At 41.7% G+C, this 27224-nt stretch overlaps 2 protein-coding genes across 3 annotated transcripts in view; one reads left to right on the forward strand and one right to left on the reverse strand.

Annotated features, from left to right (window-relative positions):
- Window positions 1-8054, forward strand: part of Wasl (WASP like actin nucleation promoting factor) — a 57487-nt gene extending 49433 nt beyond the window's left edge. Inside the window, exons 9-11 of the mRNA XM_036180999.1 lie at window positions 1255-1772; window positions 2750-2858; window positions 5495-8054. Of these exons, the coding sequence (XP_036036892.1) occupies window positions 1255-1772; window positions 2750-2858; window positions 5495-5556 (689 nt within the window). The 3' untranslated portion in view covers window positions 5557-8054. The remainder of the gene's footprint in view (window positions 1-1254; window positions 1773-2749; window positions 2859-5494) is intronic.
- A 10404-nt stretch (window positions 8055-18458) lies between these two features.
- Window positions 18459-26075, reverse strand: Lmod2 (leiomodin 2). Of its 2 annotated transcripts, none has more exons than XM_036180335.1 (3): window positions 25708-26075; window positions 19192-20547; window positions 18459-18684 (listed from the first exon to the last, which is right to left on the reverse strand). In XM_036180335.1, exons 1-3 carry the CDS (start codon window positions 25978-25980, stop codon window positions 18658-18660), a joined length of 1656 nt encoding a protein of 551 aa, XP_036036228.1. In that variant the 5' UTR covers window positions 25981-26075; the 3' UTR covers window positions 18459-18657. The 2 variants fall into 2 exon arrangements, with proteins under 2 accessions (XP_036036228.1, XP_036036229.1); XM_036180336.1 differs by having other exon boundaries at window positions 18658-18684; window positions 19192-20540; window positions 25704-25980.
- Between the last annotated feature and the right edge of the window lie 1149 nt (window positions 26076-27224).

Consider the following 27224-nt stretch of genomic DNA (forward strand, 5'->3'; position numbering starts at 1 on the left):
TTTTTTTTTTTTAAACAAAAGAAAATAGAAGTGCCCGCAGTGTAAGGGCTCTTTTCCTTTTGTACATTGTGATAAGGCAGGTATTTGTAGCAGTGCGTTGACTAATGTTACTCAGCACCAGGTACACTTTCCATAGATCTCTGTGTACCCATAAAGTCAGTGTCTCTGATCAGTCTGTAAACGAGTGGGGAATGATATACTGCTTAATGTTACATGGATTTGTATATGTCATCAGTGAGTTCATATCTCCAGAAACACAAGATTTAATCTTTAAAGGATTTACTCATATTCCCCAGTATGTTCTTATATTATTTTGGATTTGTTTTCCTAATGTGTCTTACATATTCACTTAAGTAAACTAAGAATAGAAATATTAACTACAGGGTAGTACTTACTTAACTGCAGTGTAATTTTGTAGTTTATAAAAAAAAGTCTTAGTTTTATAGTAATTCAGATCTAAATAAATAATTGAACATTTAACTAAGCAACCACCCTCTTGTCATGCCATGTCTAGAACTACTGACCAGTTCTAGGTAATGAAAAACACAGTATTATAAAGTAGAAGGACTTATGTAAATTAGGTAATGAAACTTTGCGTTTTGAAAGAAAGTACACTATGTTGGGGTTTAACTCTAATTAATATTAATAAATTCTAATAAATTTTGCCACACTATAGAATTTGTATCTAAATTGATATTATACAGAATTTAAATGTATTTATTTCTAAAGGGAAGGTACGTATTATTACTATCAGAATGTAAGATAATTCTTACAAAGTGTTTAACAATGTATATTTGCTTAAATTTGTGGGGTGTGTGTGTGTGCTGTGTGCATGTGTTGGTACCTGTAGAGTCCAGAAGAATGTCAGAAGCTCTACAGCTGAGGTACAGGCAGTTTTGAGCTGCCTGATGTGGGTGCTGGGTTCTCAGTGGATCCTGTGCAAGAGCAAGCACAGCTTTTTAACTCCTGAGCTGTCTCTCCAACAATGTTTTTTACTTATGGCTTCAGAACTAGTACTGAGTCCTCATAATTAGATCCTATTGTTGTTTATTGACAACAGGAAGGTGGTCTTTAAGCTAAATACTTGTTTCCAAATAAAATTGTAGAGTATTACCAGTGCTCAGATATTTGTAAAATATATTGCGAAGTTTTGCTAATTTTGCTCTTCATTTTATACTGGGGTTATGTGTGTTAAAATAAGTTGCTTTATTAGTCTGCTTATGATTTCATTTTTTTTCTCTGTTCCTATTTCAGCACCACCACCTCCTCCACCCTCAAGAGGTGGACCTCCTCCTCCTCCTCCCCCTCCTCATAGCTCAGGCCCTCCTCCCCCACCTGCCCGTGGAAGGGGGGCTCCTCCTCCCCCACCTTCAAGAGCTCCCACTGCTGCACCTCCACCTCCACCTCCTTCCAGGCCAGGTGGTGTTGTTCCTCCGCCCCCTCCAAACAGGATGTACCCCCCTCCACCACCAGCACTGCCCTCATCGGCACCTTCGGGCCCACCACCACCTCCACCTCTGACTATGGCAGGGTCCACAGCACCACCACCTCCCCCACCACCTCCGCCTCCACCAGGGCCACCACCTCCCCCTGGCCTCCCTTCTGATGGTGACCATCAAGTTCCAGCTCCTTCAGGAAACAAAGCAGCTCTTTTGGATCAAATTAGAGAGGGTGCTCAGCTAAAAAAAGTAGAACAGAATAGTCGGCCTGTGTCCTGCTCAGGAAGGGATGCGCTTTTAGACCAGATACGACAAGGCATTCAACTGAAATCTGTAAGTAATGTGCCCTTTTTATTTTGACTTTTTTAGTACTGTGGGCTTTTACTATACCTCATTATAAGGTGTCTGTCTTTGATCTTATTCTTTTACTTTTTATAATTTTTTAAATGTTTGTCTGTGTACAGTGAAATGTACACATTTTGGATGTATACATTCTGAGGCTGTGTAGTCCACACTTAATATCAAAATGTGAAGTATCTGTCGCCATAGAAAGCCACCTTATGTTTCCTCCCAACAGTCAGTAATCTGATTGCTATGTGATACCTTTGTATATTCTAAATATCACATAGATGGAATCTTACAATATGTTTGCAATTCTAGACTTTAAATAAAAGATACCTTAAAGAAACTACTTAATAAACTGAGGGGAATTAAAAACAGCCCACTTGGGCCGTGCGGTGGTGGTGCACGCCTGTAATCCCAGCACTCAGGAGGCAGAGGCAGGAGGATCTCTGTGAGTTTGAGGCCAGCCTGGTCTACAGAGCGAGATCCAGGAAAAGCGCAAAGCTACACAGAGAAACCCTGTCTTGAGAAACCAAAAAAACAAAACAAATAGCCCACTTAGAAGCAGTTGTAGTAATCTTGGTAAGTTCAAACAAGTAACATTATGAAAATGAAAGCATACTCTTAAACACTGAAGTTTTGCATTTTGAAATTAAAAATAATAAAAAATCAGACTCCACAGAAAATTGAAAGAGGTTCCAGCACTAGAATGCACAACAGTGATGGAATACAAACTCTCTGTCTTAGAGAAATTGATCATTTCTTCATCTTCTAACGGTTAAGAAAGCTCCCCACATTGCACTTTAGTTGCAGATAAGCTCTTACCTTGGTGTATGTGGGGGCTAGAGATCAGAACTCAGGTCCAAATGCTTCGCTGGCAAGTACTCTACCCTCCAAGCCATCCCCAGCCCCACCAAGGTTCTTTGCTAAGGATTTATAATTGAGTTATGATACTTTTCTTCTCCAAGGTGTCTGATGGTCAAGAGTCCACGCCCCCGACACCTGCCCCCACTTCAGGAATTGTGGGAGCACTGATGGAAGTGATGCAGAAAAGGAGCAAAGCCATTCATTCCTCAGGTGTGCTCCCGGGCAGGGTGGGAGTGGAAGTGTGCTCACAGGAACCAGGAAGTGCTGCAATTTCCGTTTATTTGTATGATTTTCTTTGTTACCTTTTGTCTGATCATTGTGCAGCTCATCGGTATGAGTTTTACAACATGTTTAATCACATTATATTCTCAATGACTGGTCTGCCTAAAATTTGATAGACACCAGGACACCACAGCCATACAGCAGCTAGAAGAAAAAACTTTGTATATAGTGATAAATTCATTGTTTGTGCTGTAAAACACTATAGAATTATTGACAAGCAGTCTCTAAATAGAGATTTCTTAGTCCCATTTCTGTGATAGTCTACTAATAAGAGCTATAGTGACAAAGATAGTGTTGTAGTTTTGTTTTTTACTCTCTAGTCTTGGGAGGCCTGCCACCCAGCTCCCAAATAGTCATACAGAGACTTATTCTTTTTTATGAATGCCCAGCCTTAGCTTGACTTATTTCTAGCCAGCTTTTCATGACTTAAATGATCTCATCTACCTTTTGTCTCTGGCCTTTACCTTTCTCTATTTCTGTCCATCTTTTCTTTCCTTCTTATTTCATGTCTGGCTGGGTGGCTGGCCCCTGGCACCCTCCTCCCTTCTCCTTTTCTTCTCTCTCTTCTCTTCCTATTTATTCTCTCTGTGTTCCACCCCCACCTATTTCTCTCTCTTGCCTAGCTATTGGCTGTTCACCTCTTCATTAGACCAGTCAGGTGTTTTAGACAGGCAAAGTAACAAAGCTTCACAGAGTAAAATAAATGCAGCATAAAAGAATGCAACACGCCGGGTGGTGGTGGCAGTGGTGGCAGCACACGCCTTTAATCCCAGCACTCGGGAGGCAGAGGCAGGTGAATCTTTGTGAGTTCAAGCCCGGCCTGGTATACAAAGCGAGTTCCAGGAAAAGCACAAAGCTACACAGAGAAACCCTGTCTTGAAAAAAAAAAATGCGACACATCTTTCCATCATTAAACAATTACTCCACAGCCCAAACAAGTGTAACAATCTTCAACTAATTTTCCACAACACAGTGTGGTACTGGTACAAAAATGGACACCCAGACCAATAGGACACAATAGAGGAATCCAGACATAAACACACAGTAATAAACAAAAAATACACACTGGAAAAAGGGCAGTCTACTAAATAAAGATGTTGGTAAGTGGATATCTACTTGCAGAAAAATGGAGTTAAACTATTTCCATTCTCCCTGCACAGAAAATCAGTCCAAACTAGGTCAAAATACCTTAATTTAAAACTTGGAATGCTGGGGAGAGAGGATTAGCTTTCTTTTGCTTTTCTCTACCGTCTATTACTTTTCAAACTTTTCAAGTTCTGGTATTAGTACTGAAATGATTCCTTATAGGAAATCTGTCTTATGGGTGGAACAGAGGATATTCTGTGTTTTTATCTAGCCCACATATATAATGTCACATACACATTACTTTATGGCTCTTTATCATTTTAAACATAAGTATTCAATCCCATCTTTCTTTACAGATTTGGCTTTTATAGGTTTTGTGAGGTATAGGTGTCATGGAAAATTGATAGAATGTGGATGTACACTCATAGAACTAGATGCCATCAAAACCTGAGTACACTTAGAGAATAATGACTGATCAACCTCTGTACAGCTCTCCTCTGCTGTTCAGGATCCTATGATATGTAACAGACCAAGACTTAGTTTTTGTGGAGCTTGTGTTCTACTATGAAGACATTAAATTCATAGGCAGTCTAAGAAATTGAGGTGGTAGGATTACAAGGAGAGGGACATGGAATAGATAGTTACTGATTCTGGAGAAGGGTTACACAGGATGGTCAGGAAAACCCTCTTTCAAGAGGTGGTTTCTGAGTGGGATGTAAATGATGAGTCAGCCAGAAAGAGGAAAGAGCTACTTCAAATGCTGTAACAAGGAGGAAAAGTGTGGTGAGGGTGAGGGGCAGAAAGGAAGACAATTGCACTAGAGGCAGAAAGTGGAGGGTGAGGAAGGTGGAAGACTTAAAAGAGGGCAGAAGGACTGGCCAAGTCACGTGTGATGTTTCAGAGGGAGCATGTCTAGACAGCAGTAGCCAGCCACAGGAGGCCTTTCCTTTAAAGTTAAGAGTTGAAGTGTCCCTCCGTCTTCTCTGAGGTGGCTCTACTGGAGAACAGCAGTAGTTGAGGCAAATCCTGACAGTAGGTGTGGACTGTGGTAGAAAGGAAGACACTTGATGGAGGAAGAGGAAAAGGAGTTAATAATGGCTCGTGCCTGCTCACCTGACAGAATGATGATGTCATTAAGATGGAGAAAAGCAGATTGTGGGAAGAGAGAAAAAACGAAAGTTCCAGGCTTACAAATTTATGTAAAGAATGGGAAAGTAGTTGTGTTTACCACGTGAACCCAAAATCTAGAAAAGCTAACCTAAGTTTCATTTGACTCATTAGAACCACACAGGTACTAAGGGGCTAACACCCAAATCTTGGATCTCCTATTCTCATTTTATTGGATTAATTTTAAACCATCTCAGTAACTAGATTTTAGAAGTTAAACATTTGTTTCAGGAGTTAGCTAGTTGGGAGAAGTCACTGGAGAATTATGTGATTTTATTTATGTATGTTTAACTCTTGGTTTTGGGTTTTAGATGAAGATGAAGATGATGATGATGAAGAAGATTTTGAGGATGATGATGAGTGGGAAGACTGATCTATATATTATATATATATATATATTTTTAAGGTGAAATACTAAACACTACTTTCTGTCTATGGATCTGTAAAATTATCATGTAAATGTTCTACCAATTTGCTGTATATTTTTGTTGCCTTGTTTTTGCTTTTTTTTAAATTAATCTGTGCAATACCTCATTTAATCTGTAAAGGTTTGTTGTAATCCTATACAAAGCTACTCCCTGTTACTGTGTGCAAGTTTACAGCAGGATGCTCACGTGACTTGTGAATATTTTCATTCCATCAACAAGGGAGTTTAATGTGTGAGACTGACACAAACCTTAATGTAATTTACTTAGAATGCCAGAAGGAGAACACTATTTTCATACCCTACTTTTTCTGTACCTAAATTTTCTTAATAAAATTTAGCATAGCACTACATTCTTGTTCAAGTGATGTAAACTTTAGTTTCTTTAGCCCCTTTATTTTGAATATGATGCCACATATGAATGTTGAAGCTGATACATTGCACAATTCTCTAGACATCACTACACTGTTGCAGTTTTACAAATTCAAGCAATATGTTCTGCTTAAAATCACTACAAGGACACTAGTGAAGAGAGACAGTAGCACACCTCTTCTGTAGTATTGCTTGCCACCGGTAAGCAGTGGCATCTGCAGGCAGGAATCCTGATGAGCCCTCACATATCTATACTTGACCAAGATTGCTTTTATGTTACAGCACATGTGACAGGATCTTCTCAGCAAAGAATTGAACTCTTTTGGTATCACTCCCAAAAATAGTGTCAGTTAATACTTATGGAGGTTGTTTCATGCATCAGAAACAATTGTAGTCATGCCCATATTTGACTCAAAGCGTTATCAAAACAATGCTAAAATGGTATGAAGTTATCTTTGTATTTTGCAGAGTGTGTGCATTGTTGTATTCAGAAATACGAATTGTAAATGTCAGATTTTTTGGCAAAAGTATGCACAAATGCTAAACCTCACATATACTGTATGTTTTTACTTTGATAGTTTCTCCGGGTTTTTGTCAAATATCTGATGAAAAGTTACATATTTCTTAAAAGATTGATGGTCCCAGTGGCAAATTTCTTAGAACACATAACTGATTTGATAGATTTTTAAAGAAGAAATAAAACTTTACAGCCTGTACACTTGTTATGCATACTAGATGGTATGATAAAATTAGATTTTCCTTGCCTCTTTACAGTACACTAATCTGCCTAAAGGTGGCTGTTTCATATTTACAATGATAATTATCTTACCTACCTACTTTAAATAAATTTTAGGTAGACGGTTATCTGATTTAAATACAGTCATATTTTTCTCACATTGAGTTGTATGCAGAATGTAGCTTCAAATGTATTCATTATAGTCATAATATCCAACTAAAAATTATGCTGTCTAGAAGTATACCGACCAAAATCTAGTATTGACATGATCTTGACAGGCTGGACCTGCAAGATATGGCTTGAATTTTAACCAGTTTATCACATAATCGTTAGTGATCATGCATCTAGTTATTGTCAGGAGTAATTTAAAAGGTTTAGTTGCTGAAAGCAGTTAAGTGGTACAGTAAGATAGTTAAGTTATTCAAAGAATGTTACCTTCCTTGCGAGAGTAATTACAGCACATTGGAAAGGTTCTCAATTTTGTGTTTCTTGTAAAAACAGTGCTGTCTGCTGCTGGGAGCCTTTTTCTGCTTACTGTCATCTTCATGTGGCTTGAGATCTGTGAGACTGGGTTCCTGAGGCTGGACAACTACTACCCATAAAATTAGGAGTTTGTCAAATAGTGATTATTTTAAATAAATAACATCAGGCTTTTGTATTCCTTTTCTTTTTAACATAAAAAAAAACTAAATTCCTAGAAATGTCTTTGGAGATACTGCCAATTCTGATGTCCCATACCATTTGGCCAAGAAGTTTGGGATTTATCCAACTAACTTGGTATTTGCCCAGGAGCTTGTCTAGAGACTTTCAGTTCTTTGAGTTGTGTATACATGGGGAGTATGTTATTTGCCAAAGATAATTGAGTTTCTTCTTTCTCATACAGAAGAGGGGTTTTGTTTTTGTTTTGCTTTTTATTTTTTGTGCTAAGTCTAAATGACAGAGCTGTGGAATTCAGTCCAGGCATGAAGACTAAATCCATTCTGCCGAGGAAGGCATCAGCTGTACGTCTCAGTCCTCCACCATCTTGCCCTGTGGGTGGTACTACTTGTGCATCGTCTGGAAGCCTCATGGATAGATCCAGCTACGTGATTGTCTGGTAGCCTGTGCATTTAACAAACTAGCATGAGGCCTTTTATATCTAAATGCTATGTGATAGACAATTTCAGCTAGCCACATATTGTATTATGAAATTCATAAAGATTTTCAATCATTCAATTCCATTTATCAACTGAAATTTTGTTTAGTATGTGAATTTTTTTTGAAATGTATAGTGAATAGGATGTTGCACTGGTGGCAATTCATCATGGAGCATAATAAAATTAATTTGACCCAAATAGTATAAAATAGTATGCCTTATTTGTTTATCAAGAGATTAGAACAAAAATGTTTAATAGTTGAGTCTAGCCAAGAGTGCACAGCAGTGCTGGGTAACGGTTGAAATTTCCTGCACTGCGTGCCCTGAGAGGTAGAGTACCCCGTGAAGTAATAAACATGGTGAGTGAAAGAACGCTGCCACCTTTCTGGGAAACCTGACAGCTGCTCAGCATCTACTGTGGAGCTCCTATGCGGTGCAGTGCTTCCAACAACATTCACAGCGAAATGTCAGTGTTCAAGATTTCCAGACTGGAATGATATTGGAGGTTACTGGAGGTTAATACCAAACACAGTAGTTCATGTGGGACATAGTTTTTAATAAACAGTATTAGAGGTCATGTTCATTTAAACGAAGCTTAGTTTTTGATGAGTGGGATGTTTTGGTCCACCGACCCTGGCCCAAGTGGGAGTCTGAAGATGAAGCTGTGCTTGGTATATCCAGTGTGTAGGATGCTGCAGAACAACTTCCAAGAGCTTTGTTCTGTGGAAACATTTCTGTTGTACAAATGTGAACACTTGAGAATGTACAAAAGAATTGTTACAAAGGCTGTGTGTCTTAGAATTATCCTGTTCTCTTTATCTAGATGAAGATTTCTAAAGTGACTACTTTAGGAATGGGGTTCCTGAAGGGCAAGTTTGTTGATAAGGAATGGTCCAACGAGGAAATCCTCTGCAGAAAAGTTGAGAAGTTTTACATTGCTTGACATACAGCTCCCTGTACAACACAGGTTTCTCTCATTATCTCTTGTCGTTTAATCTGTGATTTAAAATAAAAGGAATGGCGCAAGGCTGGAGAGACAGGTGGCAGAGATTAAGAGCACTGGCTGTTCTAGAGGCCCCGGGTTCAACTCCCAGCATCCACATGGAGGCTCACAACTGTCCGTAGAACTGATCTCCAGTTCTAAGAGATCTGACAAACTCTTCTTGCCTGCTCAGGTACCAAGCACACATGTGCTGCACAGACATACATGCAACAACACCATACACATATAAGACTAAATAAAAAAATTTTTTTTTAAGAAATTTAAATTTAGGAAGCCACTAGAGAAAGATTTGGTAAGCACTTGTTATGGATATGATGGGACACATACACTGATTTGTGTAGGTGTGTGGCTACAGATTTCACCTTTCTCATCTACTGCGTGTTGATAGAAGCCACCAGCACCTGTGCCCATCTCTGCCCAAAAAATCTGGAGGAATCAGCCTTTTCCTGGGACATGTGGTAATGTTTTGGCTTGATGATGGTCACCCCATTGCCCAGAAGTTCAGTCATCACAAGGTAGTTAGGGGTTGACATGAGGTTGAGCTTTTGATTGTACATCCAAATTATTAAATTATTTTCTTAGTAGACATTGTTTTTACCTGGGCTTCACTATTTTATGAACTCTTATAATAAATTTAACCTAAAAGAAAGATAGTTTTAAATGTGGGTATCTGAATATTTTTTAAGCAGCAGAGGCACTGTCAAAGACTGGGAGCTCTTCCAAGGGCGACATGGGCATTTAAACCCAATGTCCTAGTTTTACTGAGAGAAGGACCTTCTCAGTTGATTGCATGCATTTCACGTTTATTAGAAAAGAGAAGGAAACTATACCTTGTATTTGTCATATTGAAAGAAACAAGTGGACTGAAGGGATTATTATCATGGAAAGTGACTACCAGGAAACAGTGCTGATAGTGTAGCTCGCATGTTGTTCTAGACAGCAAGTGTAAATAGTGTCTGAATCACCTCTGGCCTTAAAACAAAAGCAAAAAACTTGTTAAGTTTTTAAGCTGGGCTAGAAGTTGTTAGGCTCTTTCTTAGAAGACAGGAGACTTGTGTTTACAAGCAAGTAGACTTGCTTGTTCCTTTCCCTCCTTCCATTTCCTCCTCTCTCCACTTTGACAGGAGAATTTGTAAGTCCCCCCCCCCAACATTGTCAAACAAATAAAATTTTAAAATGTATTTGAATCTATAACCTGAAAGGTAACAGGGAAAATCCAGTAAAATGATTTGTTTGAGGAAGAATGTGAATGTAAAAGGGCCAGCTTTTAAAGTTGTACTATATTATTAGTTAAAGCTTAATCGATACCAGGCCATAGAACACTAAAGGTGTTTTATGTTGGTTCTTCCCCCAACCAAAAGTTCAAACAACTTTTGTACTTAAGGTTGCGATATAGTTGAACGTCAACAGATAAGTATGAGTGTAGTGAGCATAGTCACAGAAGTCCAGCTGCTCTCTAAGCTGTTGGCAAATGGGGGTGCCCTATAATGCTTTAGTGGACTCCACCTGTCTGTAGATGAACCCATGTTTCAAGCTTCAGAACATGCTATGATACACTGGCTGCCTAGTGTAGGCATCTACTGTAGGTTCAGAGCCAGGTAGATGGTTCAGGACTCCACAGCTCCCACTAGTTCCTTATCCAGTATGCCTGATGTGTGCTAGATAAGAAAACAGCCAGTCAGCATGTGCAAAGAGCAACTCTGCTTCCCTGAGCATTTCCACGCCTGGGCACTTTTATCTCCTTATCCAGGACCCCAAACAGCAGAAAAATAGGTTTTGAAGAGAATGACCTATCTTTCTCAAATTTGTTTCTTTTTGTTTCCCAACCATCTAAATCTCTTTGAACCTCACATTATTCCAAGTAAATTAAGAGAAACAAATATATTGTGCACTTAAGTTGTTTTAATTCTGCAAAGCCTAATTTACTAATCATTATTGCTAAATCATATTTAATGGGTTGGGAAGATTAGAATATCATGTGCATAAAAAATGTGCTCATCCTTTCTACTGTGTGGCTAATAGAGACTCTAATATTGGTTTATCTTGGTGCTTGTAATCTATGGTTCCACTTATTAGCTGCATAGCATGTTAATAAACTTTGGAAGGTTTTCAATTTATGAAAACTTAACAGAATATGCATGTTGATTAGATTTTCTACAAAATGGAGTTTACAAATGGGCCTTTCCTTATAAAGCCTTTACAGAGTATTTTTGAGACTTTTCCCCAGAAAATTCAATTTCGCCACCATTATTAAGTATTTTAAGTACTGTTTTTGTTTATTCTTTGAGAATCCCATACAGTGTATTTTGATTATATTCATGCCCCTCTACCAACTACCAGATCTCCTCCTACTTTCCTTCCAACTCAACTTCATATTCATACACATAACCTTTTGTAAACCTGTTGAGTCCAGTTTGTGTTGGCCAACAGCTCCTGTGCATGGGACCTGTCCTGATATGCTGGCTAGTTTTTATGTCAACTTGACATAGACTAGTCATCGGCGAAGTGGGAACCTCAGTTAAGAAAAGGCACCCACCAGATTGCCTTGTGGGAAAGCCTATTAGGTATTTTCTTGATTAGTGATTGCATCCCACAGAAGGCAGTGTTACCCCTGGGAAGGTGATTCAGGGTCCTAAGAAAGGCTGAGCAAGCCATGGAAAGCAAGCAAGTTAGTACTCCTCTATAGCCTCTGCTTCAGTATGGCCTGCTTCCAGTTTCCTGCCTTGAGTTCCTGCTCTGACTTCCATCAGCGATGGACTGTAATCTGTGAGGTGAACCCTTTCCTCCCCAACTTGCTTTTAGTCGTGATGTTTTCACAGCAATAGGAACCCTAACTAAACAACGGGTTATCAATGTACCAGATACCATATCACTGAAAACCAGCTTTCCCTCTTACAGCAGCAATAAAATGCCAATAGCTCCTTGGCTAGGGGTAGGACTTTTGTAGTGGTGTGCTTTTGTCGTGCATGCTACCATAATCTCTGTGAGTTCATAGGTGTATCTGCCCTGTTGTGTCTAGAAAACAGTTTTCCTTAAAGTCATTTACCACCTCTCACTTGCCCCCTCTTCTACATAGATCCCTGAGCCTTGTGGGGTGGGGAGTAGACATTCCATTTAGGGCTGAGTATTCTATATCATTCTCTACATGTTGGCCAGTTGAGAGTTGCTTTATTAGTTGCCATCTGATGGAAAAATGAGCTTGTCTGATGAGGGTTGAACTATGTATGATCTATGTCTTTTTAGTAGAACAATAGTAAGTAGGTTTTCCCCTGGGGCCAATGACCTACTAACAGGTTCTTGGCCTAATTGGCAGTATTCATGCATGAATTCAGTCTCATGGAACAGGCTTTAAATATGTTCAAAAAGTGGTTGTTTATTCTCATAACATCCATGCCACTATTGCACTCGTGAGCACAGTTTGACATGTTGATCAGTTTTGTAACTCACAGCTATAACTGGCTGAGAATGATGATTCCTTTTCTCCTGTTGCCTGCATAACACATTCCAGCACTATAAACACTGTATATAGTCAGTAGGGATGGCACTTTCAGTTACTTGAGTACCAGCTAGATTTCTCCATTCCCTGTGATCCAAGTACATGGTGTCTTCAGCAGCAGGGTGTTACCATCAAGTTCTGGAGGGTTTCCAGTAGTGGTGGCAATAGTGTGTCATGTTTGGAGGTCTATGGAACCCTATTAGTCAGCAACTCAAAAAGAGGTAACCCATTGGTAGTAGGCTTTTGGTTGGGGACAGCATATGATATCTACTTAGGGTACTGTTCCCCACTTTATAACCTCCATTTAAATACTTTTACATATGTGTATATTTGGGGAAGCTTCTCTAGTAGTAGCTTTCCATACGGCTTTCTCAGAAGGCCTTTAGTGGTGTGTTATCCTTTCATACATTTCCTCCTCCACACTAACCTCCCAATCCCTATGCCATTGAATCCTTCCTATTCCATTTCTCTTCCCTTTCTCCCTTTATAACATGAACTAGTGAACAAAGTAAGATCCAGGACAGCTGGGACTGCTACAGAGAAACTCTGTCTTGAAGAAACAAAAACAAAAACAAACAAACAAACAAACAAAAGACTTCAGTCACATGTTTTGGGTGTCTGAAAAGAGTCAACAGGGCTTCTTGGTGGCATCCAGAGAAGAAAGGGTAATAGAGTCTGGATTCTCCTGAGTGATTTTCTGCTGTCTGCTGGTCTCTTGTAGCCTGAACATCTCTCAACTAGAGGTGTGTTGAAAAAGCAGAAGCTGGAGCCTGGACAGATGGCTCAGAGGTTAAGAGCACTGGCTGCTCTTCCATAGGACCCAGGTTCAATTCCCAGCACCCACATGGTAGCTTTTACCTACCTGTAACCCCAGTTCCAGGGAATCTGATGTCCTCACCTCACAGACATACATGCAGGCAAAGAACTAAAGCACATGAAATAAATCTTAGAAAATGAAAAGAAAAAGCAGAAGCTATGGAAGGCTAAAGCAACTTCTAGGAAGATATTCACAAATAGGAGTAAACAATGTGTTTTCCCCTGACTTTTCTCTTTTAATGTAATTTATTTTCCAACTCTCCTTCTAGGTCAAGGACCACTTTGGGCTACTAGTTGAGTCTTCTGGTCTTGTTAATATTTTATTATTATTATTATTATTATTATTATTGTTGTTGTTGTTGTAATTATTATTATTATTATTATTACCTATTTTGCTTTTTAATCTTGGTAATGGCACTCCAAACCCTCTGTTGAATGAGGATTGTTCTGTGATAAACTTACAGAAGACAACTGGTGAACTTGTAACCTAAAGTGACTCTAGACTATTTGTTACTGTTTATGTAACAGTGAGTAATGGATCATCAGATTTCATTCAGGAAGAGAAATTTAGTACTCATGCCAATGACTGCTTACTCTGATGAGAGTGGATTGGAATGCTTTTCAATTGGGAGCCCAATATTTCAAATTTAAATGTATGACTCCAAAATTTTATGTTGTTAACAAACACTTAACTTGGTGTAATCCCCCTCCTGCAATTACAGTGTTTCAGTTGGGAACAGAGTTAACTTCCAAAACTCAGTGCAGAGGAGCCAGTGTCAAAAGCCTCAGCCCTGGGTGCAAATTTGTTGAATGGCCTCAAAACCCAAGGCTTTAAAGACTGTGATAACATACCTCAGGATGGCTTCATTTGAGAACAAGATTTTCGTTTTCCAGTTAAAAGTGCCTGCCCCTCCCAGCTCCACTAGTGGAGCCTACCCAGCTTCCTAGCTGTGTCCTGACCACTGCTCTAGACCACACATGGAAGCAGGGTGGAGTCATTGAGAGGGCCCTGACGCATGTGCGCATGTGCAGAGAATGCCTACCAGGCTGCTCCCGAGCAGCAATCTCTTGAAAACTTAACAGGGAGTCAGTAGGCTTTACTCTGTGTGGGACTGTGGGACCAGTGCTACATCCTCGTATTTCAATCGTGATCCTTTTCAACCAGGGTAACAGCTCTGAATAAATTGTGAATTGAACACAACTAACCTGTTTTCAGCTCATCACAATGTGTCAAGACTTGTCTATGCTCCTTTCCTTTTGTACCATTCCAACCTCCACTGTGAGGAACCGAGCTATTACAAGGAGCTCAAAGCTGTTTGCTCTTGAACAACCCAAACAGGGATGGGTTTTGCTCTGGACTCTATGCCTGTAGGTGAACGTTTTCCTAGAAGCAAACGGCCTTGCTGGTTCCGTAGGTATGGCTGGCCAGGAAGCCTCCAGGATTCCCCTCTCCCTGTATCTCAGTGCTGGGATAACCACACCAGACTTTATGCAGGCTCTGAGTTCCAAACCACATTCTCGACTGAACTCTACCCCCTTCCCTTAAAAGTTTAAGTGGGGGAAAATCCACTTAAACACTAACTTTTTAGCAAGTTGTTGTTTTACAAAATAACGTTAAATCTTGATTTCTGGACCTTTCTATACCACTCTCAAACTGAAGTGTCGGCCCACATCACTGAACATTTGTGGGGGGTTTGTTGTTGTTGTTGTTTTAAGCCTGGTAACATTTGTATTTAAAAATTCAAGTTGTCATCCTGCCTGAGAGGGTCTCCTTCTCTCCTTATCTGTTTCAGGTAAAGAGTCTGTGGTAAAACGTGGCTCACCAACAAATGCCATCCAAAGTCTGATTTTGAACAACTTGTCAATTGAAGAAGGGCTTGACCCTCCTGAAAGGGTTGATGTCCTTGGCATTTCCACAGCTTTGATATAGAGGGTGTTTCTGACTCAGAGATATCCCCAGCACATAACAGAGTAGCTCATGCTTAGAACCATTGGGTACATAAATGCACAGTGTGTGAGGAATGCTGTAAGCAATACAGGCACTGGAATGCAGGTTCCATCAAGACCAGGTTCTAGTTTCTTGGTTCCTAACTCCAGTGTTTGGAAGTATGTCTGGATATGCAATAAACACTTGGAGAATATTTGTGGAAATCAAGTGCATCAATGGTGGTGCCACTGTTCTAAGTTTCAGAGCAATCCTTAGCCTTTATATCATGTTATTTGGTGGTTAATGGAAATAAAAGTCTGCCTGAAGACCCTGATAGAAGGAAGAGACTGTTAACTTTATACATACACACACACACACACACACACACACACACACTCACACACACAAGCTCACATTCCACACCTGGAAGGCTTATTCAGAAAAGAAAGTCATTAGGAAATCGTTACAAGAACATGCTGATTTACTCCAGCCTTTGAATCATCTCAATGTAGATATGGCAGGGTTTTCTTACTGCCTTCTCTCATTCCTTGGTAGTAAGTATCTCAGGGCAGGTGGTAAGTCAAGATCTTGCTGACATAGAGTTATTAAACACCTGCGGCCATGGAGCATTGCCTGGGAACCAGAATGAGACGGTGTTTGGGGCACCATTTCAAATCAGGATGAGGTGTATTTTCAGAGACCAATGTGAACGTATAAATCACCACCTAAACACTTCATCTGGTCTTGGGCAATCTCCCTCAGTGAGCTGAATGCTTTTTATAGAAGATGAATTAATTAGTTTTGACACCAGCTTTGTGGGTTTTCAGGCTGTTGAATGATGATAGTCATAATGCCCTGCCTATTTGCAGCACTGCACCCTGATAGGACATGTTCTACAAGTACTTTTCACTAATAATTAATGTGCTCACTGGATGCCTAACTCCGTTATACTTGTCTTCAGTCTGAACTTTGTAATATACTGTTTTGTGAGCTGTGAGAGTCCATATCCATATATTTCACTTTTGTGGCATGCCCCATAAGTCATTCTGTATTCTCCCAAGGTTCACAAAGATCCAGCAAGGCAGGCTTTTGCAGTGCAAAGAGGAAACTTAGCATCTAGTCCCTTGCTTCTGGGAGAAGACTTGCCCTCCACAAGCTAAGCATTTCCTGTGACACAAATGATAGCAGCTGTTCCCTCCTCCTTTGGGAAGTCCTGTGTGCTCTTCCTAATTATGTGGTTTAGCAGGACCCCTTCCTCCTGTCTCTCCCCTCTCACTCCTTACCTCAGGTGTACCAGAGCCTGTCTCTTCAAGCAAAGGTAAAAATAAAGGAAGGCCTGGCTTTCTGTTCTGAATGTATATGCACATGCCTTTAACCCTAAATAAGACATAATTTTGCACACTAGTAGAAAGGGTAAAAATAGTGAAGACACCACCACAGGAAACAGCAGTTTTCGCTGAGTGTCTGGGAGTGAGGGCCACCAGGAGACTAGCATCTGGGTAAAAGCAGCGAGGAGGAGTACACATCAGCCTAGGCTTTGCAGTCAATGATGCCCAGCTTCACATTGACCTCTGCTCCTCCATTTCTTACCTATCAGGTGGAGATAGCACCTCTTAATGCTGTGAAATATACATGAAATAGCTTAGGTTCAGCAAATGACTCTCATCTACTGCCTTGTCATGTGAATCTCAGACACTGACTAAACTTACAGCCTGTGGAATCTTCTTTGATTCCAGTTATTCTTACTAAGAGAGGGGATGAGCAGAAGAGATAATCCTGAGAATTACTAGAGATCGTTTAATGCAAAACATGATCGTCTTCATTGGAAAGAATTAAAAGATCTTCCTAGGAAGCAAAACATTGACTAGATGGCTCAGAGTACCTTCAGGCCATGAGTGGTACCACAAATCAGAGTTAATACAAAGAGGTTCAGGAGACTGGAGGGAAGGAGATCTGGAAAGCATGTTTCTCTTACTTAGACTCAGATGCCTCTAGGATGACTAGAAGAGGTGGGATGGTAGTTTGAACTGTGAACAAACAAGACTCTGTTCTCAAGTGTAATTTTATGGATGGGATGTTGACATCACTCATTTTTGTGTTAGGCAAGAAAAGGAAGGAAGAGAAGGAGAGAGAGACATGGGGAGAAAAGAGACAGGGAAAGAAAGGAAGAGATGTAGGGATGGGGCAAGAAAGGGAAAGGAGAAATCAAAGGTTAGGAGGGAGAGCAAGGGGAAGGTGGGGGTAAAAAAAAAGACAAAACTAGTCCAGGCAAAGAGGGAAGAGGGATTCTGTGATCTAAGGGCATCAAGATCATGATGGGGAAACCTACGGAGACAGCTAATGGGAACGCACAAACTTTAGGCCGACAGCTGTGGAGTCTCCATGGGGTTGGACTAGGCCCTCTGCATATGGGAGAGTGTTGTGTAGCTTGGTCTGTTTAAGGGGCCCCTAGCAGTGAGATCAGGATCTACCCCTGGTGCATGAGCTGACTTCTTGGAGCCCATTACCCATGATGGGACACCTTGCACAGCCTTGATGCAATGGAGAGGGTCTTGGACCTGCCTCAACTGAATGTACCAGGCTTTGCTGACTCCCCATGGGAGGCCTTACCTTTTTCCGAGGTGGGGATGAGAGGGTAGGTTATGGGGAGTGGGAGGAGAGATGAGAAGGATGGTTGGTATGTAAAATGAATACAAAATTTCTTTTAAAAAAAGACAAAGCTGAGATTCATTGAGCCAGGGATGTCCAAGGAGAGTGCCAAAGGGAGAGCTGAAGATCCTCTTCAGCATCCATGCCAGGATAACTGCATGTTTGCCTTCCATCATTTCCTGCGCACTCATTTCTTCCCTAACAAAACTTCCTAACATTCTACCTTATCTTTTCCAGAACTGTTGATTAATAATGTGATTGGACTGACTTTTGGCTGTCCGTTGGACTTATGAAAACACAGGAGCCAGTGCTGCCATCTGGTTTGCATATCAATAAATCCAGGGAAATAGCCACATGGGAATCTTTCCCCAAACCTGACTCATACTTCCCAAAGAGGCTCTTTAGAAAGTTATTTAACTTAATACTCTGGAAAGAGATTTGGCCAGAGTTTCTTGGGCATGAAGAAAGAAGGCATGAACCCTTTTGGTGTGAGAACGTAATGATTTTAATATTTAGCAATATTGCATACATAGCCAGCAGATGTATTAACTCACAGAAAAATATTAGTTTCTCTTTTTTAAAAAAGAAAAAACTTTAACCTAAGGTTATTGGGATTACAAAAATAATAGCACATTTCTTTAAATGACTTGAGCTCAGTCACAGAGACTCCAGAGATGCAAAAAGATCTTCCGAGGCTTCTGCTCATATGAACTTACAACATTAAAAAAAAAGTTTATTTTCATATTTACAGAAGAAACATGCCGATTGTGTCTTAAAATTCCCTTTGGAATTCCATAGTGACACTATCTTTGAAGTCGGGGAATATTTCAAATTAAAGAAGGCATTTTGGAAACAGCTTACAATGCACCTCAGGTCACACCACTAAGCAGTTCCAGGTCCTCTTCTACAGACCATTCTATCTCAGAGCGTCGGGAACTTCCACCTACAAAAACGGGATTGCCTTTCAATAAAGCAACAAGCATGTTAAAGTAAATTCCCACCATCATCACCACCACCTATAGGGTTGACCTTTAGCAGTATTCCCTGAGGGGAATTTGGATGTAGATTATGATGCCTCTGTGGCATCACATTTATAAATTTAGTGGTGAATCACTTGCAGTTGTGTGGTGAAAATTCTGACAAGTGATGGATCTTTTTAGATGCAGATAATACTTTGTTTTGTTCCTAATTAGGAAAATCGGAATTTTTGTATGTTGGGGTGTCATAAAATGATCCTGGCTGAGACAATAAGTTGGCACCAATGGAAATGCGTTCATTCTCTCACTCAATGGACCCGCTCCTAATGCTGACGCTTGGCAAACTTGCTCTCACAGGCACGAATATTGAAAAGATTAGTAAGAATGTGGAGAGGTGGGTTTGATAGCATCCGTCCATGGAGGCTGATTCACTGAATGAGCTCCACCTTAGGGTCAGATCTGGTGTGACTTACCCTCCGTAACTGTCTTATGCTGCTCCCCCGAATCGCTTCCATGAGGTTCTCATGAGCTGATCTCTGTGGGGTAGAGGGTCGGGAGCTGTCTTCCGTTTTCTTCTCTTGCACTGACCTCAGAGAATTCTTTATTTCCTTTAGGATATTGTTTGGCTGTTTCTTAACCTTTTTCCCTTTTTTCTTGCGCTGTCCATTTTGTAGGGCCCGCTGGGCACTTTCCTGTTGTTTAATGACTTCTGCGATGTTTCTGGTGATGAGCTTTTTCTCTGGGAGTGGAGGAGGAGGGGGAGGTGGAGGAGGAGGCAGCATGTGAGGAGGCAGAGGAGGAGGAGGAGGGGGAGTGGCTACAGGAGATGGAGGTCTGCTTCTCCCAGTGTGGACTTTCTTGGAGACTTTGGGAGATGACCAGGGAGATTGCCTGGGAGATGCATATGGAGAAGAGCCTGGTGTCCCTCTTTGCCAGACTTTGGTCCTGAGAGTAGCTCCTCCATCATACCCCTCTTGCTGTTTTTGCTCCTGCATGCGCTTTTGCCTCTGTTTATCCATATTCCTTGTTAATATACTCGTCATACTCATTCTTGGTCCTGGGAGCTCAAAATGGTAGCCCAACTTGAGCAGGGTCGTGTTCTCCTTGAGCAGCTTGGCGATCTCCATCTCCACCTGGGAGCCCATGATGTGCCTCTGGTTATGGAAGCGCAGCTCGGTGAGCACCGTGTTGTGCTGCAGGGCTCTCATGATGGCCAGGATCCCCTTGCCTGTGATGAAGTTGGACTCCACGTTGACACTGGTGATGTGCTCATTGACCTTGAGCATTTCTGCAATGGCGATTGCCGCGGCATCATCGGCATGTGTGTTGGCCAGACTGAATGACTTCACTACCGTGTTCTCCTTGAGAGCGTCGGCAAAGCGGGATAGGGTCGGTGTGGTGATGTTCTCGATATTGTTTAGATTGACTTCTGTTGTGTCAGGGTCATTGTTTTTAATCTTTTCCAGGGCATCCTCAATGACAGTGGGATTTCCACAGGGGTGAATGGCAGCTGGCGACTCTGTGTTCCTCTGGGTTCCTCCACTGCTGCCATTGGTTAAGTTTATATTTTCTATTTGACTTTTAAATGTTTTTGGCTTAGCGTTATCTGAATTAACGCTATTGTGGTTTATAGTTCCATTAATACGTTTTGTGGCTCCCGTTGTAGTTTCCTCGACCTCGCTGTCCTCCTCTTCCTCCTCTTCCTCTTCCTCTTGAGACTGCTCTTGTTCCTCCTCCTCCTCTTCTGTACATACCTCCTCAGAGACTTCGCTGTTGCTTTCTGTGAAAATTAGGTCTTCCTCGCTCTCTTCCTTGTCTTCTTCTGCAACCTGGGGGGTGAGTGTATTGACACCATTAAGGCTTTCGCCGGAAGCACACTTATCAGTTGACAAAGGTAACGTAAGTACCACAAAGGTCGGCAGTGAACAGGATTAGCAGGCCCTTGCTTCTGACCTCATCTCTAGTTTAAGTGACCAAGGTCAGCATTTTATTGCTTAACCACTCACGGCTTTTCTGTAAACATTTGTCTTCTACAAAGTAGCAGGCATTTGTTGGATAAAATATTGTGGTTATTTTTCTAGTTTGAACACAGAAGTCGGGGCTTCAGCTTCAGAAAAGGCTGGATAAATTTTTCAACATTTTAGGCCTAGCAAGATGTCTCAGCAGATGAAATGTACTTGCAGCATTAGCCCAGTGGAGTTTAACCCCTGGGTCCTTTGACCTACACATGTGCCATTATAAATAAAATAACAAAATAAAATAAGAAAACTTTAGTACGTTGGCTTCATGACTCATTTGTTCCAGTTGTGCAAATCTATACCTCTGAAATCAGTGCACTGTCCTTCTCTATTTCTTCACGGCAAACAAGTACGACAAAAATAAACAATATGGTAATGAATTCCCTGTCCTTAATGCTCAAAATTTCTCCAGGCCTGTTGGCACACACCTGTTACCCTGGCTAATTGGGAGGTTGAAGCAAGTAGGTAATGAGTTCAAGGATTGTCTAGGATAGAAAGAGTTCAAATTCAGCCTAGGCAACTTAGTGAGACTCTGTCTCAAAGAGAAGGCCCTGCTGGGCTGGGAACATAGACAAGCAACAGAGAGTTTATTCCCCAAATGTTCAATCCATCGCAGATATGACCAAGGCAGGTGCCCTCTGTCCTGTTTGTCTCCATGTAGAAAAGCAGATGCACGAGGTTTGCACCTCTAGCATTTGTCTGTTGTGTGATGACACCCAGCACAAGAATGTAGAAAGGCCACACTCCCATAGAGCTGCTGAGCAGGGCAGATCAAAACCTGCTCTCTGGAAAAACAACAAACAAGGCCCTTGGTGGAAGCCATGGTAAAACATGACAGCCTGCAGAAGACTAGCCTCCCTAGGACCCAACGAGCAGTGTGCATTAGCACACAGCAGCAGATAAGTTCAAAGCAGGTGTTTGCCTGGCCTAATACTGTAAACTTATTTAGCGTGCATCAATTGTGAAAGGCTTTCAGGTAAACAAGATTTGATTCTAGCTTTGTCACGTCCGGTCACTAGTCCCTCTGCACAGACTCCCAAGAGAGTGCTTTCTCCTCTTCGTGTTATCTTTTATTAGCAAAAGCCTTGGAAGTGCTGAAAGTGTCTGTTTTTCCCTTATCCTGTGAGCCCCCCTTATCTCTTTTGAAGCCCATGGCCCTGGCTTCCCCCCACATCCTCTACACTGGAAGCACTTTTTTTTTTTTTTTTTTTTAACTTCAAGGGGTGTTGCTGTCTGCGGCATGTGCATGTGGATGGAGCTTTGGAAAACACTGTGTTGGTCTCCAGGTTTGTCTGCCCAGTTGCTGTCACAAAATAGCTACCAGTTAGCTACACTTGTTTGGAGTGGCAGGCACCAAGTGATGGCCTGGGAAAGGGTCAGCCTCTCCTGGGATGACCTGCCCAGTCTCGATTTACTTGGTGTATTAGGAGAAGAAGAAGGGAGGGTGTGTGTGTGTGTGTGTGTGTGTGTGTGTGTGTCTGCCTGTCTGTCTGTCTATTTGTCTGTCAAAGGGTTGGAGGGACAGGAGCTATAACTCAATGATACAAAACACCATGCAAAGAAGTAAATGGATCAGTTAGACAGAGTTCAGACACTCCCACTGAAGTCCCTTTGCTTTGTACAAATTCTTGTAAGTGGAGTCCCCATGTACAAATTCTTGTAAGTGGAGTCCCCATTAGCTATCTAAGGGTGTGTACTGTACCTGCCTGTTTTCTGGCCTGTCTCAAAATCCAGAGTATGCTGCAATTTATACAATCATGAAATCTCATCTTTTTTAGTACTTAAAGATCTTTAGTCTCTCTCTACAAAAGCTGTTCCACTTAAAAATACAGCTGAAAATCATGTAAGTTATCTAGCAATGTGAGCTGTCATGTAATATCTAATGAGTCCTCTTCTGGGAGGGCTTCTTTAACATGACACTTCTCCCAAGAATCTAGGCTCACACTTTAACTGCTTGTCTGCCATTTTCTCAATAGACTGTTAAAAGTGGGCAGAGACCTCGGTCTATTTTCTCACCTAGCACAGTGCTTTGCATGTTATGGAGACTCAGTAAACATTTCTTTACTGGATAGATGAGCTAAGTTGACATTGGTTAACAACATCTCATAGGACCATACATAGAAGAAAACACTTAGTCAGGTGGGCTAAGGTGACCAAGTCTCCTGGCTGTTTGCTCAAGCCTGAGGGCTTTACCAGGATAAAAGAATTTCCTAAAGCAGGCCATGGCAATCTGAGATTGTTGATCACCCCCAGTAAGGGAGCATATAGGAGAAAAATATCAGCAAAGGGAAAGGGAGAGGTAGGATGGCCCACAGGAGAATCCCTGCTCCTTTATGGATCAGTCCTACACCAGAGGGGAGTGGTCAATGGTTTCCTAGTCTGCTGCTTTGGAGTTAGGTCTGGTCCTTTGGGGAATGGAGGTGGAAAGGTGACATAGAGGAAGAGGTGGCAGATGAGGTAGGAGGGACCGAACAGATAGAATGTAAATGCTGGTGAACATGGAGAGTAAACACACCAACAAGGAAATAGCCAGCCTCTTCTGATTATGTCCACAGCACCATCATCAATCTATAAGGAAGCTTTCAGCTCTGGTCCTGGTTCTCCCTACAAAGAGCTGGTTGATTTTAGACAAATCACTAAACCTTTCTGGGTATCAAGAAATTGTGTGATTCTTTATAGTCCTAACATTAGCATATGTCCTAATTGCCAGATGGAGTTGTTAGACCACAGCTAGTTAGGCCTACCCTGATAGTTTGCCTCCTGAAGAGGCTTAGAATTTGTGCCTTTTGAAGTACCAGACCATGTTCCTCCTGCTGGGCGGGCACCTACATGTCTGAAAAACTGCCTTCATGCCAAGGGTCTCTAGTTTCAATTGCAACTTGACTGACAAGCTTTTACCCTCACATAAGTTCCTGAACTTTTCCTGGTCCCAGCTCTCAAGGGACAAAAGGTAAGCCAAGATGAGATAATGTGAGAAAAGTCATTGGCACCTGTGCCTTAGGCCCAGCAACTACTCAAGTTAGGAGCGCTGAACTGTTGCATGTCCAGGGTGCCTAGAGCTGATGTAGTACACACTTATGTCAACCAAGATGGACCGAAAAAAGGCTGTCTCTCACCAGGTGCTATGCAGAATATTCCCAAACCTTCACAAAGCTAGTAGCCTCACCACCCCCATCCCATTCAGACCCCAGCTCCTCCTCATGGAACCTCTTTGTGCCATCATCACTGAGACAAGCACCTGCTCCCCTCTCCCCTAAGCTGCTTGGAAGTTTTCCCTGTGGTGGGACTAGATTTACTCCCTCTGTCAGCCGGCTTCTGCTCAGCACCCTTGTGACTACAGAGACAGCTGGCTGGGACTGTGAAGTGGCAGGAAAGTGAACCAGCCTGGAAAGGAATCTAAGTTCGCAAAGAAGACAGCCTCTCTAATTGGTCCGATAAGCCACTGGCAGGATCAGCAAAACCTTTGGCAGCGTGAGGTGGGTGTCAACAACAGCTGACAACAGGCTTTGCCCTTTGGTTCCCTCTGCTGTCATAACATTCTGACATTAAGATGCCTTTGTCCTGTTATTGTTGTGGGTGCCTCTGTGTCCTGGCTTCTTAGAGATAGCTGCATTCTTGTTTTGAGGGAAATTCTTTAGTAAGCATAAGAAGATGTCATTCTGCTTCCTCAGACTGTTGACGCTCATTTTCATTCCAAATTAAAAAAAAAAAACAAATAAGGAAACCAATGAAAGCAAATCCAACTTTTAAGTGATGGTCACAGAAGATCTGACTAGCCCAAATCTTGACCGGCTATAGATGTTCCCTCTTCATCTCTCCCTCTAGTTCCTCACTACTGCAGCCACAGTGGCCTTGGAAGATCCTGGCTTGGTCCCAGTGGCCCTTCCTATGATGATTGACACGGGCAAAGCTCAGACATATCTTACTGCAAATGTGGTGCACACAGCTATCACCAAGATCACCACAGCCCCTAGATTAGTACTGTGGAAAGCTGGTCACTCTGAGCCAGCTTACTTTGATTATAAGTGATTTCAGTGGAGCACACAGGCTTGTAAATAGTTGTTTGCATCCTGATTTCTTCCATGAACTCAGGGTTTCTTTCCTATAATAACATTCTACTGCTATAATGACTTTCCCAGAGGTTAGTTGTTTGAACTTCCTTTCAATGACTCATTGGGAAATTCAAAATGATTCTTCCCTGGGCAGCATACATGGGCTTCCCAGACCCAAGTTCTCCATCCTAAGTGTGCTTCCTAGTCTCAGAATCCCTATCAAGTAGGAAGGTTCTCAGAGATGCATCTGTACATACAGACTTAACCTGCATCCTTGGAGGGGTTTGTCATTTAGAACTCTATGCTAAAGCATGTGTTTTCTTTGGGGGAAAACTCTAGAACTTGTTGAACTCTCAATAGGGTGGGAGAGTCTTAATTCACAAAAGAAAAACAAATTGAACTCTTTCGATGGACAAATAGAAAGAGAATCCTGAAGGAATGATTGTCTATGAAACTCTGACAACTTAAAAACAAAATTAGAGGAAGAACGAGGACTCTTGATGTTCATTCTCATGTTCTCCTCACAGCCTTGAACTTGGGCACTGCAAATATAAAACTACTTTTACTGCTGCCATTATTGCTGTCAAAGTACCAGGAAATAAATGTACTTAACTGAAAGAAAACTGTACCAGAAACGTGCTATGCAACATCAGTACTTTAGAGTATTTGACAACTCATTCAAACCAATACTCTGGTTGTGAAATGTTTTCCTCTCCAGGTTCCCATTTTTAATCAGTAAAACCACTCTCACCAAGACTATTTGGGCCTGGAAAATATTTCGGTAATGGATACACTTGGGCTATAAGAAAGTTTAAGTGATGAAGATTGAGACACTACAGAAAGCAGGGGTGTCTGACTTCGGAGTGGGGGTGGGAATAAGGATGATGGGCACAGCCAGGGCACAGTCTTCAGAACCTACCTTTCCACATTCCCCAAGCCGTTCCTTCTCCAAAAGTTTTTGGGACTCCTTTTCCCAATAAGCCATCAGCGCCTCTCTGCTGAAGTTCCCTGTGGGGGTTTTCTCCGTCAGACTCTTTTGCCTCATGCCCACAGGAAGGTTCCGGTCAGGCTCAATGTCCTCCAGCTCCCTCTCAAGCTCCTTAAGCTCCTCAGCCGAGAGGGAGGCCAGAAGTTCATCCTCATCGATGGATTCATATTTACTAAGTCCCCTTCTGTAGCCAAATGTAGACATGGTCCCAGCCTCGTCAGACCCCCCAAGAGCTTGAAGAACCAGGCATTCAAGGCAGGCAGAGGCTGACAGGGAGGCAAGTGTCAGGCTGCTCGGCAGCTGGTGTGAGGAGTGGCCTCAGGAGCCTTTTGAGAGTGGTGATGCAGGGCTGTGACAATGTGGAGAGGGTGAAAGCATGGGCTGTTTTAAGCATCAGACGTCAGCTAGACATTTGAACACAAAGAATGTCACATCAGTGGTGGATGGAGGTCTCAGAACCAGCAGGGATTATTCGCACAGTGGCCAGAGCCATATTTAGCTGAGCCTGATAGCTGGTGAGGACAGGCAGGGTGTTTCAGATAGGAGGTGACATGGTTCTCCTTACTCTGTGCTCAAACAAACGGAGGGTAAAGTTTGTTTTGAAAATGTCCTGCCACAGACACTGCGGTGATGAACCGACTCTTTCATTATGAACTGAGGGTGGAGAAACAACTCCACAATGCCCTATGGGTAGTTTGGTTCTTCTAGAAACATATCCTGGGTGGTGTGATGGGGACAGAAGCTATGATAACACAGAATTTTATAATTTATTGTGCTATGCAGTATACAAAGCCCTGCCATACAGTTCCCTAGTTGTATGTACTTTAGACTAACAGTTTGACCCTCATTTACAGATTTTGGCAATTTGCGACTGAGAGATTAAGTGAAAGTCTTGAAGGCTGACAGCTGGAAGGGCAGAAAATGTCTTCTCCGCATCACCAAATGGTTGCCTTCTCCTTCCCGCGTGTGAGTAGAACCTGGATTATTCTAATTTATTAAAGATTGATACTGTGACAGCCCAAAGCTAAACACTCTGTCTATTTTATATCATTTAATCCCCAAATCATATGAAGAATATTATTATTGCCCATATCTGACAAGCAAAGACCCCTGAGAGGTTGAGTAACTAGCTTAGGAAAACAAAGCTAAGAAGTAGAAATGTTTAGAATTTCAACCCAGTTGGTATCTGGGCTGAAAGTCAGAAAGACATTAATTTTAACTACACATATGCATTCATTCTTGTGAAGATGTTATATTATCTATGGAGTTTGTAGAATTTCATACTAATTTTAGAATACAGATGTATAAAACTACAGTAACATGTGTGTGTAGGAATACAGATATACCAACACTTTCACAACATAAAATACTTATGCCTTCAACTGAACTGCTGGTGAATATTTGGATTATTTCTGGGGTTGGGCTGTGAATAATGCTGCCAGTAACAC

The sequence above is a fragment of the Onychomys torridus genome, chromosome 3, assembly GCF_903995425.1.
Source record: "Onychomys torridus chromosome 3, mOncTor1.1, whole genome shotgun sequence".
Taxonomy (NCBI): Eukaryota; Metazoa; Chordata; class Mammalia; order Rodentia; family Cricetidae; genus Onychomys; species Onychomys torridus.